At 36.0% G+C, this 15,513-nt stretch overlaps 1 protein-coding gene across 3 annotated transcripts in view; it reads left to right on the top strand.

The window, feature by feature from the left end:
* Window positions 1-15,513, top strand: part of LOC123547549 (protein mono-ADP-ribosyltransferase PARP14-like) — a 163,860-nt gene that overhangs the window by 62,170 nt on the left and 86,177 nt on the right. For all 3 annotated transcript variants that reach the window (XR_008372493.1, XM_053551801.1, XM_053551800.1), the window contains 2 exons: window positions 12,420-12,653; window positions 12,928-14,691. Coding sequence is in view for 2 of the 3 variants with exons in the window: in XM_053551801.1 (XP_053407776.1) it covers window positions 12,420-12,653; window positions 12,928-14,691 (1,998 nt within the window). In the remaining variant the exon portion in view is untranslated. The remainder of the gene's footprint in view (window positions 1-12,419; window positions 12,654-12,927; window positions 14,692-15,513) is intronic.

Genomic DNA, 15,513 nt, shown 5'->3' with positions numbered 1-15,513 from the left:
TGGAAATCAGAAAGTTGTCCCACAGACAGGGGGCTTTCAGAAAATCATAATATAGACAATTCTTTATATGAATGGGGAGAGTAGTTGTTTTTAAATTGGATATCCATTACACGAGTTAAGTTTGGGATAAGTTATTGAAATGAAACTTGGCCTGTAGTTAGCTTATAGTAAAACATAGGTTGCGATCTTATTTGACATCAGTGGAGTCAAATTCAAGGTCACTCCTACTTAAAATAGAAAACTTTTGTTTGGATTGATATGTTGAAATTTAACTTGGTGAATTAGTAGCTTATAGAAACACCATGTTTGGGATTGCATTTTGGTTCAGTGGGATCAACTTCAAGGGCAATATAACTTATTTTATATGCATGTGTCGAACATACTACCATGGCACAGTTGTCAAAGGCGTTTGGCTGTTGTACCTTTTGTAATGTATGGGTAGTGATTCAGATCCCAGTCCAGACCCAACTTTTTCTTTCTTTTTTTATCCCCTGCCACGAGTGGTGGGGGTTATAGGAATGGTCTCCGTTAGTCCGTCCGTCCGTCTGTCCGTCCCGAACATTTCGTGTCCGTTCTGTATCTCCTAAACCCCTTGAAGGATTTTTCATGAAACTTGGGTCAAATGATCACATCATTACGTTGATGTGCAAAACCCGTGAGTCAGCCATGTCGCCTCAAGGTCAAAGGTTTGAGCCTTCCATTTCGTGTAAGCTCTGTATCTCCTAAACCCTTGGGGGATAATCATGAAACTTGGATCGAACGATCACCTCATCAAGACAATATGCAGAACCCATAAGTCAGCCATGTCAGCTCAAGGGTAAGGTCACAACTCAAGGTCAAATGTTTAAGCCTTCAATTTCGTGTCCGCTCTGTATCTCCTAAACCCTTGGAGGATAATCATGAAACTTGGGTCAAACGATAACCTCATCAAGACAATATGCAGAACCCATAAGTCAGTCATGTTGGCTCAATGTCAAGGTCACAACTCGAGGTCAAATGTTTGAGCCTTCAATTTCGTGTCCGCTCTATATCTCCTAAACCCATTGAAGGATAATCGTGAAACTTGGGTCAAATGATTACCTTATCAAGACGATATGCAAAACTTATGATCAGCCATGTTGGCTGAAGGTCAAGGTCACAACTCTGGGTCAAATGTTGGAGCCTTCCATTTTGTGTCCGCTCTGTATCTCCTAAACCTCTTGAAGAAATTTCAAGATACTTTGGTCTAATGATCACCTCATCAAGACGATGTGCAGAACTCACGAGTCAGCCATGTCGGTTTAAGGTCAAGGTCACAACTCAGGGTAAAATGTTCGAGCCTTCCATTTGTGTCCGCTTCGTATCTCCTTAACCCCTTCAAGGATTTTCATGAAACTTAGGTCAGTTAATCACCTCATCAACACGACGAGCAGAATTTATCGTCGCATCTCAAAGTCAAAGGTTTGAGCCTTTAATTTTATGTCTGCTCGTTATCTCCTTAACCCCTTGAAGGATTTTAATATGACTTGGCTGTAATATTCCATTTATCAAGACACTGTGCAGAATTCAAAATTCACCCCTCCCAGCTTAAGGTCAAGGTCACAACGCAATTGTTTAATGGTTCCTACAATACCAAAAACCCTTTCACTATCCAAAACAATGGCGGGGATATTTCAGACTGCTTTGTTAGTAAATAATGAAGGAGAGCCATTTAGATGCCATATAGTCAAGGTTAAGGTCACAGTTACTAAAAATAGATTGTTTTTGCTGGAATCATCAAAAAGGTGGTAACCGGATTTTAGCTTAAAATTCGATGGACATACTTTCGCCCAACTTCGTGTATAGCAGGCTTATTTTGAAGAATTAGCTTTTGATTGTATTTGAGGTCACTTTTACTAAAATAGAAAAACACCTTCTGCTCAATAGCTCTAGTTCGGAATGAGCTTTTGCAATGAAACTTTGTATTATGGTAGCTTAATAGGGAAGAGAGATTTAGATAGGAAAGCTAACACATAAAAAATTATATTACGGACAAATGAATTGCTCACCATCTGGCAGACATCTGCAATATCATCTTGTGTAAAGATCTTCAAAAATATATTTTTATTCTAAATAACTTTTAAAACTACAACTGAACTTTAACTTTGAAGAAATTAAATTCTTTACTTTATGGTAATTAGAAAAATGCTTGTTAAAGATAAATGACCCAACGTCCAGATCTTTGAAGTCAGAACGTTGTCCCAAAGACAAAGGGCTTTCAGAAAATTATAGTGTAGAAAATTCGTAGGGTACGTTGGTAACTCTATTACATTTTTTTATATTGTTTCGAAACTAAATTAACTCCCCCTTCATGTACTATTTTTCTTTGCTCATGCCCTCCCTCTATCCAATAATATATTCAAGGATTCAGCTTCTTACGTTTCTTGATATGAAGTCTTAGTATGCTTCTCCCCCTTCATCACTTTTACCCCAGAGTATTTTTATGCTTCAATTTTCGGAGTGAGAGGGAGAGTGGTACGTATTTTCTGCCTTGCTCGTCCGTCCGTCCCGAAAACTTTGATTGGATAACTCCTCCTACAATCTGACTAAAGTACTTGATCTTCTAAACTAAACGAAGATCTGACGTCGACCCATTTATATTCATCTTTCTGTCTACCGGATTTCCGATTTCGCTATTTTGATTTCTGCAAATCTGTTTTTATTTGAACCAGTCAGACGACTCGTTTCAACAAGCATTTTCCTGAACTATCAAAATGGCGTCGATGAGGTATTGTAGTGATCCGTTTCCTATCTTGTCACCGGGATAAGCACCGTTCAGTACGCATTCACACGGAGACAGGTCTAGCGTTTCGTCTACACCTCTGTGATATCAATCTATTAATTTCAATTTGATATTACCTAAACAACAGGTGATAGCAAAAAGAGCTCTAGTGAAGTCAAAAGAAAACTGTCATAGCCGAAAAAGTGCTCATGATAGACAATAGTTCCCCCTTGATACTTATAGTAATTATAACCCTGCTGATAGTATTTTGGCGTTAAAACCAAGGTGGTAGCAGTAAGAACCCTGATGATTGCGAGGTATTAGAAACCGATGAGCACTAGTTAAGAACCATATAGGGATAAGAGCCCCGTTGATAGCAGAAAGAACCTCATTGATAGGCATTAGAACCAACCACGGTGATGGCAGTAAGAACCCGGGTGATAGCAGTAAGAACCCTAGTGACAGACATTAGAAACCCGGTAAAAGCAGTAAAAAATCCTGTGATAGCAGTAAAAACCACGGTGATAGGTATTAGAACCAACCACGATGACAGCAGTAAGAACCCGGGTAATAACAGAGAGAACCCTAATGATAGGCATTAGAAGTCCAGTGAAAGCAGTAAAAAAACCGGGGATAGCAGTAAGAATCCGGGTGATAGCAGTACGAAACCTAGTGATTGGCATCTGAAGCCCAATGAAAGCAAGAAACCCCCGGTGATAGCAGTAAGAACCCCGGTGATAGCAGTAAGAACCGCGATGACAGCAGTAAGAATCCTGGTGATAGGCAGGTGATAATCACTTACTGCTATTACCAGGGTTCTACTGACTATCACCGGGTCTAATGTTTTACATCGGGGTGCTAGTGACCATAACTATATCCCAGGGTTTTTTTACTACTATTAAAGGGGATCTAATATCTATCACCGTGGTCCTTACCTTATGCCTATCAGCGGGGTTGTAATGCCTATAAACGGGGTTCTAATAACAATCCTCTGTGTTCCAATGCCTATCTTCAGGGGTCTTATTACTATCATCGCGTTTTTAATGTATCACGGTTTTACAGATGTTCATATTATAAAAGCTTAGATAAAACGCTAGAAAAGTCTCCCCGCAAATGCGAACTCAACGGTGCTTATCCTGGTGACTAAGTACAGAAACTCATTAATATGATACCTCTCTAAACACGAGGGGGCCGTCATGATGTGGTCGTCATAAAAATTAAAACACATGGAAAACCCAGGCTAAATATAGATTTTTTAAACTTCTACTTTCACTTTCAAAATGTTAAATGCAAGGCTCTGATTGGCTAGCGGAAGGTCGGTCGTTAATTGGAGATGATTTTAATCAGATTGACCTCTCCTATAGTTTTAAAGGTCTGAACCTAGGCTTAAAGAAGTGTATCTGAATAAAGTGCAATTGCGCATATCGTCAAAACAAGGATGTATCATGCACAGTTTAGGCGTTATAACCCTTTGAAACTGCATGAGTTATGACTCTTTGAAATTTAACAAAATCCTGTATTTTTCTTTATAGAAAACCCCTAGCACAAACACAGACAGAACTGCATTGCTATTAAATGAAAATATACGTATACGCCCCAGAAATGTTATTTTCAGATTGTCATATATATATATTGCTACCGTTTACCCAAGTATCTATTAGCAGGCAATACATTTATTACCATACAATCCAGTATTAACATATTACCATACAACCCAGTAATAACTCTTTCCTGTCTCCTTATAGACGCATACTCCCGCTTATTTGCTAAAAAGTAAAACAAGAGAACCATAAAGATGGCGCCAAAAAGATATAACATGTATAGATCATATTTTATGTCCTCCTTCGAAGAAGGAGGGGTATATTGTTTTGCCGATGTCGGTCGGTCGGTCTGTATGTAGACCAATCCGTTTCCGGATGATACTCAAGAACGCTTGGGCCTAGAATCATGAAAGTTGATGTGGAGGTTGATCATAACCAGTAGATGACACCTATTGATTTTAAGATCAGTAGGTCAAAGGTCAAGGTCACAGTGACCCCGAAACGGTTAAACGGTTTCCGGATGATAACTCAAGAACGCTTGGGCCTAGGATCATGAAAGTTGATAGGGTGGTTGATCATGACCAGCAGATGACCCCTAATGATTTTGAGATCAGTAGGTCAAAGGTCAAGGTCACAGTGACCAGGAACAGTTAAACGGTTTCCGGATGATAACTCAAGAATTCTTTGGCCTAGGATCATGAAAATTGATAGGGAGATTGGTCATGACCAGCATATGACCCCTATTGATTTTGAGGTCAGTAAGTCAATGGTTAAGGTCATAGTGACAAGGAAAAGGTAAATGGTTTCCGGATGATAACTCAAGAACGCTTAGGCCTAGGATCATGAAAGTTGATAGAGAGGTTGGTCATGACCAGCAGATGATCCCTATTGATTTTGAGGTCAGTAGGTCAAAGGTTAAGGTCACAGTGACCAGTTAAACGGTTTCCGGATGATAACTCAAGAATTCTTTGGCCTAGGATCATGAAAGTTAATAGGGAAGTTGGTCATGACCAGCAGATTACTCATATTGATTTTGAGGTCAGTAGGCCAAAGGTCAAGGTCGCAGTAACCCAGAACAGTTAAATGGTTTCCGGATGATAACTCAAGGAAGCTTTGGCCTAGGATCATGAAAGTTGATAGGGAGGTTGGTCATGACCAGCAGATGACCCCTATCGATTCTGAGGTCAGTAGGTCAATGGTCAAGGTCACAGTGACCAGGAACAGTAACGGTTTCCGGATGATAACTCAAGATGCTTAGGCCTAGGATCACGAAACTTAATAGGGAGGTTGATCATGACCAGCTGATGATCCCTTTTGTTTTTGAGATCAATAGGTGAAAGGTGAGGTCACTTTAGCCAAGAACAGTAGAACTTTTGTGCACAGTGACCAAATAATTGTTGTTCCTTGTGCAATTACTGAATGCATCAAGGAGGCATTTCGTGTTCTACGAGCTCTTGTTAATTTGGCGATAGAACATTTCATGATTTCGTCGAACTACAAAGAAAACGACTTTGGTTTCGAGAATGCAGACTTTACCTTACATCAAAATTTGATTAACATATTACTCCGAAGTTCAAAATAGTATACTAAAGGAATATGACCACTCTAAAAGTGTGGACCGTTTTTTACGAAAATTATTGACGACAAAAAAACCCAATAAATACCTGTAAAACTAAATTGTAAGAGCAAACAATAATTCGGTTAAAAACAAAGCTGAGATTAAGTAGAACAAAATGTTTGAGTCTTAACTGGAGATACTTTGAACAGCACTATCGACAGCAAACCTGGAACTTTACAATACATATATGTAACAAGAATTTCGCTGACAAACAAATTTTTACAAAAGTGCAAAATAGTCAGATCTAGCCTTTGAGAGTTTTGCAATATGTACGTTGAATGTACAAAACATATATTTTTGGAATGCAGTGTGAGTCAAACTTTCTGATCTAAACTAATTGCAATGTTAAGAAACAATTATAAACATAAACCTATAATTTACCAAAGAATTCTTTTTGAAACTTGGTCAATAACTCATTTAAATCACTCATAAGCGTCATAATAAAAATGTTAGGAAACTATTTTCTCTTCCGAAGTAAATTGAATATCAGTTTTTCAAATTTCAACATTTCTTACACTCTCTGAGAGATAAGACATGTAAAAGAAAAGAATATAGCCATAATGAAAAACGAAGTGAATGTGCACAATAGCAAATGGGATCAGTTCTTAATTAGAAGACATATTTTTCAAAACATCTACATTTTATACCCGATACTCCTCTCTTCAACCACCAGGTCCATGTACCAACGCCTCCTTTTTGCCTAAAAAGAGTTATTTTTCATCTTATTAATATATAGATGTAGATGCATTACTGTACCCCAGCATAAACACACGTCTCCTTATTCAAATGAAAAATTATGAACTTTCTAGAATAAAAAAATTTAACGCGAAAAAATGAATAAACTTTCGTGAATTTATGATAACGTTTTCGTGAAAATAGTATCTTGTTATCGGGACTATATGTCAAAAGAGTGCCCAGTACTGCATAAAGAAAACTCGATAAAGTACGAAAACCTCAATTATATGCAGAAAAAAAACAACAACATTTTATCAAGATAAATCATTTTTCACAAAAAGAGGTATGGTTTGGCAAAAAATGTCTTTATCATTACTCCTACTCCCCTACAACCATCCAATCCACTCTTTTATATTTGTTTTGAAAGCAGGAAATATTTAGGATTAGTGTGCTCTGGAGGCAAGGGTTGCAAAGCCTTTGAGTCTTCAAAATTTCAAAGTTAACATAAGATCGAAAATGATGCAAACACATTTAAATAATGTTTATACACAATTGCACCAAAATGTATTTGGAAATACTTGTAAATACTGCCACAGCCACTGAACATTCTTAACATCTACCCAAAATTTTATTTTCCCCTGACTTTCCTAAAATTTCATTTTTCACTGACTATTATCAAGATTTCCCTGACAATTCACTGACCTTGACTTTTCAAGGTAGGTGGCAACCCTGTTTTTTATTGTCGCATGCAGTAGTTGGCAAATCGTGATTCTTTTTCACTTAGAAAATCTTACCATAATAACTCTATTTGTGTTGCGATTGTGGTTATAATTGTATATAATAAATATACATGTACTTTGCATCTGTGTATGCTTCTATGTTGCTGTAGCTTCAGTGATTCAGTGCATTGCATCCAGTGAAAATTTTGATAATTTTCCTCATGACATTACATCAGACATTACCTGTCGTTCACCTGTAAAGTATACTTTCACCAGAGATCAATTATTGGATATTGGATCTACGGTATCGAACAATAGCGGATTAGAAAACTAGACCCTGCGGCATATAGGATTATAAACTTACACAATTTTTCCTGTAAAAAGAAAACGCATAGAAGTAAACGAGGTGGTAAAAGTAAAGTAATTCCTAAACAAAGTGGTTTAAACTTTAAAAATTTGATATACCCTAAGAAGTGCAATCAGATCAAAAATATACGCGAACATGTATCCTGCATTACTCTGAACTGTAGATCTGTTGTGAACAAAGATGATTGTGTGGGCCAATATCTCAGGAATGAGAGAATAGATTTCGCTCTTTTGACTGAAACTTTGTACTCGGTCGAGAAACACCATCAGTTTGAAACTTCTGACTTGAATCAAAATGGATGTAAATTAAGTGTAACTAATAGAAAAAATAAAAAGGTGATGGTGCTGCGATCTCTTGTAGAAACACGACCAATATGCAAAGGGTAACTCACGGTACTGTTCGAAGCTTTGAATATGGTATTTGGAAACTCGTTTTTAAAAATTTGAACATACGCGTAGTGGGAGTGTAATCCATTTGTCGGATTTTATAAAATTTCAGATGGATCAAGGTAACATGGTAGGCATGGTGTTATTGGATTTACAAAAAGCGTTTGACACTGTCAACCACAGTATCCTGTTAATGAAACTGAATGCCATAGGTCTAAGTTCTGATGCAATTAGATGGTTCCAGTCTTACCTCTCTGATAGACAGCAATTAGTTGATGTATCTGGTGTCCATTCCAGACAGGCTCCAGTTACATGTGGGGTTCCTCAAGGGTCCATCCTTGGGCCCCTTTTGTTCTTAGTTTATGTAAATGATATGTCAGCTATTGTTAATAACAAACTTCTATTATATGCTGATGATTCAGGTATTCTTGTCTCTGGAAAAGACATCTCACATATTGAAACTGTTTTATCCAGTGAACTTAAAATTGTAAGTGAATGGCTTGTTGATAACAAGCTTTCTCTACATCTTGGAAAAACAGAGTCAATTCTTTTTGGATCTAAACCCAAGTTTAGGCCTCAATCAAATTTGAACATTACATGTAATGGTACAAGTATTAAAGCTACTAATTCAGTGAAGTACCTTGGTGCAATCTTGGACCAGAATCTATCTTGTGATGAAATTGCAAGATCTGTGGTTTCTAAAGCAAATGTCCGTCTGAAATTTTTGTATCGTAAGAGTAAATTTCTGACTCTTCACACCAGGAAAATGTTGGTAATGGCTCTTATTCAGTGCCACTTTGATTATGTTTGTTCTTTCTGGTATTTCAGTTTGACTAAATACTGGAAAAACAGGCTTCAAACTACGCAAAACAAGATTATTCGGTTTGTCCTTGGTCTTGATAGTATGTCTCATGTTGGTCCTGAGCAGTTTAGGTCCTTGAACTGGTTACCAGTGGTTAAAAGGGTTGAACAGTTAACTCTCTGGCATGTGCATAAAATAAAGATGGGTAAAGCCTCTGAGTACATGAATGATAAATTTGTACCCCTTAGCTCCATACATGATCGATGCACAAGGTCTAGAGTAACTGCTTTCCCTAGTCAGGATTCCAGTGTTGGTTATTTGTATACTGATACTGGGCGGTTCTCATTGCCCAAGGTTGGAAGCTTTGGCAAAAAGACTTTTGCCTTCAATGGTGTTGCTTTGTGGAATCACATTCCACAGGATCTTAGATATATTACTTGTCCTTCTAAATTCAGACATGCCATCAAAATCCAATTAATGACCAGTTAGTTTTCAAACTTTCTCATTCCATTTTATCTTGTCATTTTTATGTTGTGCATGATATATTTCTGTTGTTTTTTTTTAATACTGACCTCTAGGTGTCTAATACTAAAATACTGTGATAGTAATGTGTGACATTAAATACTGTGATAATACTTAAAACTAAATTATCTGTGATACATTTGATTTAAAGGTTTAATATGTAACTTATTCTTAAAACAAATACATGACTTTCTTTGTCATGCCGCCAATAACAGGGACCACAATGGAAATAAGGGGAACTTTTGTTTCTCTTTTTGTGTTATCCCTGGTATTGGTGTGCATTTCATGGTTTAGAATATATGTATGATTGTATTAGTCTGCTTGCCACCATATTGTTGTTATATATCATGCATCTGTTTTATTGCCATGTTTTATAATTGATATATGTACACTTTTACTAAATAAAATCAATCAATCAATCAATCAATCAATGGACTCCCGGCTCTATCGACTGGTAACCAGTTCTTTGCTGAATTCTTTGATTTCACCGAAAATATTTTACCACATTATGACAATTTACTTATAATGCATTTCAATTTGCATAGAAACGATGACAACAGTTCTATTACAAACTTCAAGGACTCCCTAGTAGTAATGGGCCTGGAATAACACGTTGATTTCAGTACTCATACAGGACGACACAGCTTGGATATAGTTATACCTGAGTCACTTAATGGTGTTCATGTAGAGAAATGTGAGCCTGGACCATTTTTATCTGATCACTGTGTTGTTAAATTTCTCTCAGATGTTAAAAAAGAGACTATTACTAGTAGGAGTGCATCATTTAGAAACTTCAAAAATTCGAACAAATCAGCATTTTCCAGCCACCTAAGTGCAATAAACGTTGATTCACAGAATATCAACAAGTTAGTGAAAAAATTTGAATCGGAAATAGAATATGTCCTGAATACGCACGCTCCCCTAAAAGAAAAAAACTATTATTCAGAGAGCACCCAAACCGTGGTTCAATAAAAAAATTGCAACATCTAAAAGAACAAGTTAGAAAGTCCGAGCGTACATGGAGGTGTCATAGTAATACAGTAGTACAAGAAACGTCTTTATGTAGTGTTTGGCACTTTGTTAAATAAAGTGTCGAAAAACAGATTATATTTTCGCCATCACCTGCTCATAAAATCAAGAAAGCTTTTTAAAGCTTTCGCGATATTCTTTTTTTTTCATTGAAAGTTTATAAGATTTTCATGATACTTTCAATGATATGGTATGCAGAAAAAAAACACAACATTTTTTTCAAGATAATTCATTTTTCACGAAATTTTCGCAAAAAATATCTTAATCATTTATTTATTATCGCATGCACATTTGTGACGTTTTTTACTTAGAACAAGAGTTTCTTTTCATGAAAGGTTTTTAAATTTTCATGTAAACTATAAGAATTATCGCGAAAACTATCGGTTTAAGTGGATGCAAAAATATGCCACCATAGTTATCGCATATTGAAAAAAATATCAATAAGATTAAAACAATGCCTTGAAATCTCATAAATACATAATCTTGAGTCAATTGTCAAAGTTGTCAAAATTATGTATATCCCTTACCTGATGTTCAAAGTTTTGATATTCACCAAGCGATTTTTGCCATGAAAAAGGTAGCACATTTTCGGGCAATAAATCATACTCTCCTTTAGGCATTAGGGTTTCAGATTTGGTGTCAGTTAGTTCAGACACTAATCCATACAAAGTCTTATATCCTTTAATTATCTAGGCATAGGAAATAGAGATCAATATAATTGCACCTTACTAATTCTACCAGGTGTTCTGTATTACAAAAGTGATTCTATTGTGACATTTTGATACAAGCTAAACTGTATTATCTGCACTATAAAATACTTACAAGTATTTCATTTTATTATCGACTTGTTAAAAATTATTTTTTCACCATTAGTAAGTTGGAAAAATCATAAGAATCAGGTTTTGAGGGGTAAATCAAATACATATGAACAAATACTAAATGTTTGTGTTGTGCAAAAAGTATCATATTGTGTCTTAAACCGTTTTCATTTTCCACTCATTTGTGTAATTGCAAGGGAAGTTAACTAATAGATATCTCTGCTTATAAGTACTAGCCCAAGGCAAGAGTTGTCATTCTTTGCGGATCACAACTTTAAATTAAATATTTAAAATTCTGTAATTGATATTAACAAAACTATCATATATTGCACATTTGTGAAATCATTTTTGGTTATTTCAAGGACTTGGAAATCAATTTCTAGACTTTATTTAATGTGTTGAAAATTTTGGGGTCTATCTCTAAATTATCCTTTAGTTAGCGTTCTCTTCTTTTCACAACGTTTCTCTTTTGTAGTTTGATTTTAAAATTGTATTCATTTCTTTGTTTTAAACGACTCAAACTGATCTGTTTTACTGCAACGCCTCCATGTACGCTCAGACTTTCAAACGTGTTGTTTTAGATGTTGCAAGTTTTCATTGAACCAAGGTTTGTGTGCTCCCTGAATCATAGTTTTCTCTTTTAGAAAAAAATGCACTTAATTTTAACAGCGTTTTAAGTACTGAACAAACCTTTATTACATTTAATACTCAGAGACACGCCTCTATTTTAAGTGGTTTAAAAAAAATGAAGAATATCACAGGGAAACACAAACTCAGCACGCGTGCACACACACACACACACACACACACACACACACACACACACACGCACACACACACACACAAGCCTTGTTCTATATATCTTCTCAGCAAATGTTGATGCACCTATTTTAGGTCAAGGATATATTCGAGGAGCAAACCAGTTTAATGATAGCTCTTGAATTTTACTTTTGTTTATTTCTCGATAGATAATAGATATGATATTGTTTCCTAGTCCCCCTCACATTATACCCTCAGCATAACCTCCCTTCTAGAATGTGTACCTGTTAAACTTCATCTTTGACGACTAGCTTCGTTGCCTGCTTACACTTTTCACTACATAAATCATTGTCTGTATATGTTTACAGACTGAATCATGATTGTTTAATGTCATTTCCTTAAAGTCAATGTCAGTTTAGTACATTTCTTTTATCGGTATTCAGATTTCCAGGAATTAGAGAAGGTATTTGAAAAAAACAGATTGGAAGGAGCCTCACTAAAGCTATACACTGTTCCAATATCTAACTGTATAACAGTGGCTAATCTAGCATCGGAAGTAACGAAACACACTGTTGTGTACTACTTTGAAAATACTGAAAAAAGTGGCGGCGGACAAGTTGAGGAGGTGGTGATGAATGACGATCAAACATGCCTCGTATACTTTGCAGATTTTAAATGTGAGTATTTGCTTTTCACTTACTTAAAAACTTTAAATCCAGGGTATGGGTAATGCTTATGATTTTATAAAGGTGCAAAAACTAAGACGAAAATGGAAATATATGTGCGGGGGTCTAATTCAGATCAGCAGAAACAAGCTAAAGTGAATAATTTTTCAAACTAAGCAAGACACATCCTTACAATTGTCTGATCTTACAGAATGATGCTGACATGACGAGAAACAATACGTAACATAAACTGTATAAATACATCATTTTTATCATTTTGTTTCAGTAATTGATACAATTTTAGAAAAGAAACACAAATTATGTGGAAAACATCTTAATGTGAAACGTTACCATGATTGCCTTGGCAGACCAGAAGGAGAAATAGCTGAAAGAATGTTACGTATACCAGAAGACTTAGTACTTAAAGATGTTGACCCTAAAAAAATCAAATTTATGAAACATTCCAATCAGAATCGCTCAGCTTTAGAAATACAGCTGGACACTTTTTACACAAAGATATATTGGCCTGATGAAACTGGACATGTTGTTTTGACATGTACATTAACAAGAAAAGTGAAGGATTGTTTCAGATTGGTAAAGCAGTGGAAGGAAACAGCAGAGCAGAACTTTCGAGTCTTCATGAAGAACATTTTTGTTAACAAAGTGCCAGTGCTGCAGGATATTTGGTCTAAAGTAATGGAAGAACTAAAAACTGTCACAATAGATAATCCAGAAGCTGTTGCTATATTCGTAGATAAAAATGAGGGCATTATAACACTTGTAGGGAACAAACGTGTTACTGAAAGTCTTTCAAAAAAGATTGTTTTTGTTAGAAAAAAGGTCATGGCAGAAATAGAGATGGAGCGTGAAAAAATTAAAGAAGTTTTCACGTCATTGAAATTAATTGAAACAAAAATGCTTTTAGCTGATAAATTTCCCGCAGAAATGGAGAATCTTTTCCCTGACCTAAAGGTAATAATAAACCAAAACAAAAATGAGATTGTTTTTGAAGGGCCATTAGGGCAGGTACGTGATGCAAAGTTGAAGATGTATGAAATGAAAAGCAGATTTGCAAGTGCTAGTATTGACAAAATATCCGATCTAGCAGCTGGGTTGTTCCTTTTGAAACAGACAAATGACCACATAGTTAAAAAATTAAAAGCATATCATCTCACAGCAGTGTGGGATATCATAGACGGAGGCTTGGTTGTATACAGTACATCTGTTGAACAAATTCAAGATTGTTTGAGTGTAATACGTGGGTCAGTCATTGAAAACACTATTGCTCTTAAAAATGCTTCGAAAACATTGGTGAATTCAGAAGGTTGGCACACTAAAGTTGATGAATTACATGCTCACCATACTGGAAAAAGCTACATAAAAGTATCAGAGGATGCTAGAAAAGTTCAGATTTGTGCTACTGATGATATATCAAATGAAATAGTCGATAGTTTGAAAAAGTTCCTCCGTTTGACCACTGTGACAGAAGTAAAAGTCACATGTACCAAGAATGTCTGTCGTCTGATTGAAAGACATCATAAAAGCGAACTTCAAAATATTGCAAAAGTTTTACAGCACAGTCATATACAGATAGTGTCAGTACCAGGATATGGAGGATTTGAAGTCCATGGAACGGAAGATGGTATCCAAAAAGCAAGATCAGATCTGTTGGCATTATTAAAAAGAGTACAACAGCGTGAATATATCTTGAGCAAACCTGGGTTAGCTGATCACATGCAAACCCCGAAAGGAAAAGACAACCTTAATACAATAGAAAGTACACTGGCATGTGTGGTGTCTGTGAAGGGTGATGATTATGATGAGGAAATTCTTGATGATCCCTATGATACAATTCCAGCACACAGTGAAGTGAATGAAAATATTGGAATTAAAGGACTGAAAATCATAGGTTATTGTAAGGCATATGATTGTAGGAATATATATACAGCAGAGGGTGACATGACAGAGCTGACTGTTGGTATGATTGTAAACTTAGCAGATGACAAACTCAGTTTAACTGGAGGACTTGGAAAAGCTCTTGTGCAAAAAGGTTTGCTTAACATAATTTTGACTTTAAATTTTTCTTAAAGCAATGTAATTCACCAGAAGCTAGATTTTACCTCAACTCTAGTACATAAGGATGATAGTTAGGTAAAGAAGTTGCAAAAATCTACTTAACGGGCGTCTAGCTTGATGAATCTTTTCGAAGTTAATTGCCCTTACCTCATGAAACACAGATCGGATCCATAAAACCTTTGTAGACAGGACTACTTTGTTTGAAATGGGCCATTGCCAGAAGCTGGAGATTTCCCACATGAATTTTGTTGGAAAGATAAAATTAGAAAAAGATTGACTTTTGACTGTGTTGCTTAAAGGGCAAAAAATATTAATAAATATGCACACAGTACAATGCTAGCTAGTTGATTTTCATTTGTTATAAAATCAGGTAATCTCTAAGTCAAAATGCTGTTATAAAAGTTTTAACAGGGTTTATTAGCTCATCAGAGCATGAAGTGTTAAAGGTGAGCTATTGTGACTGGTCATTGTCCAGCGTCGTCTGTAATCCCGTTGTGCGTCAACATTTGCCTTATTAACACTCTAGAGGCCAGTGTTATCATTATGAAACTTGGTCAGAGTACTTGTCTTGATGATCTCTAGGTCAAGTTTGAAACTGGGTCATGTGGGGTCAAAAGCTAGATTAGTAGGCTAGATCAAAGAAAAATCTTGTTAACACTCTAGAGGCCGCATTTATGACCTTACCTTCATGAAACTTGGTCAGAATGTTTGTTCTATTGACCTCTAGGCTAAGATTGAATCTGGGCCATGTCACCCGGTCAGATAAAATAAAATATTTGTTAACACTCTAGAGTCC

Source organism: Mercenaria mercenaria, chromosome 9 (genome assembly GCF_021730395.1).
Source record: "Mercenaria mercenaria strain notata chromosome 9, MADL_Memer_1, whole genome shotgun sequence".
NCBI classification, from domain to species: Eukaryota; Metazoa; Mollusca; class Bivalvia; order Venerida; family Veneridae; genus Mercenaria; species Mercenaria mercenaria.
Note: the sequence above shows the minus strand (reverse complement) of the source record. Positions and strands in the feature narration are given on the sequence as shown.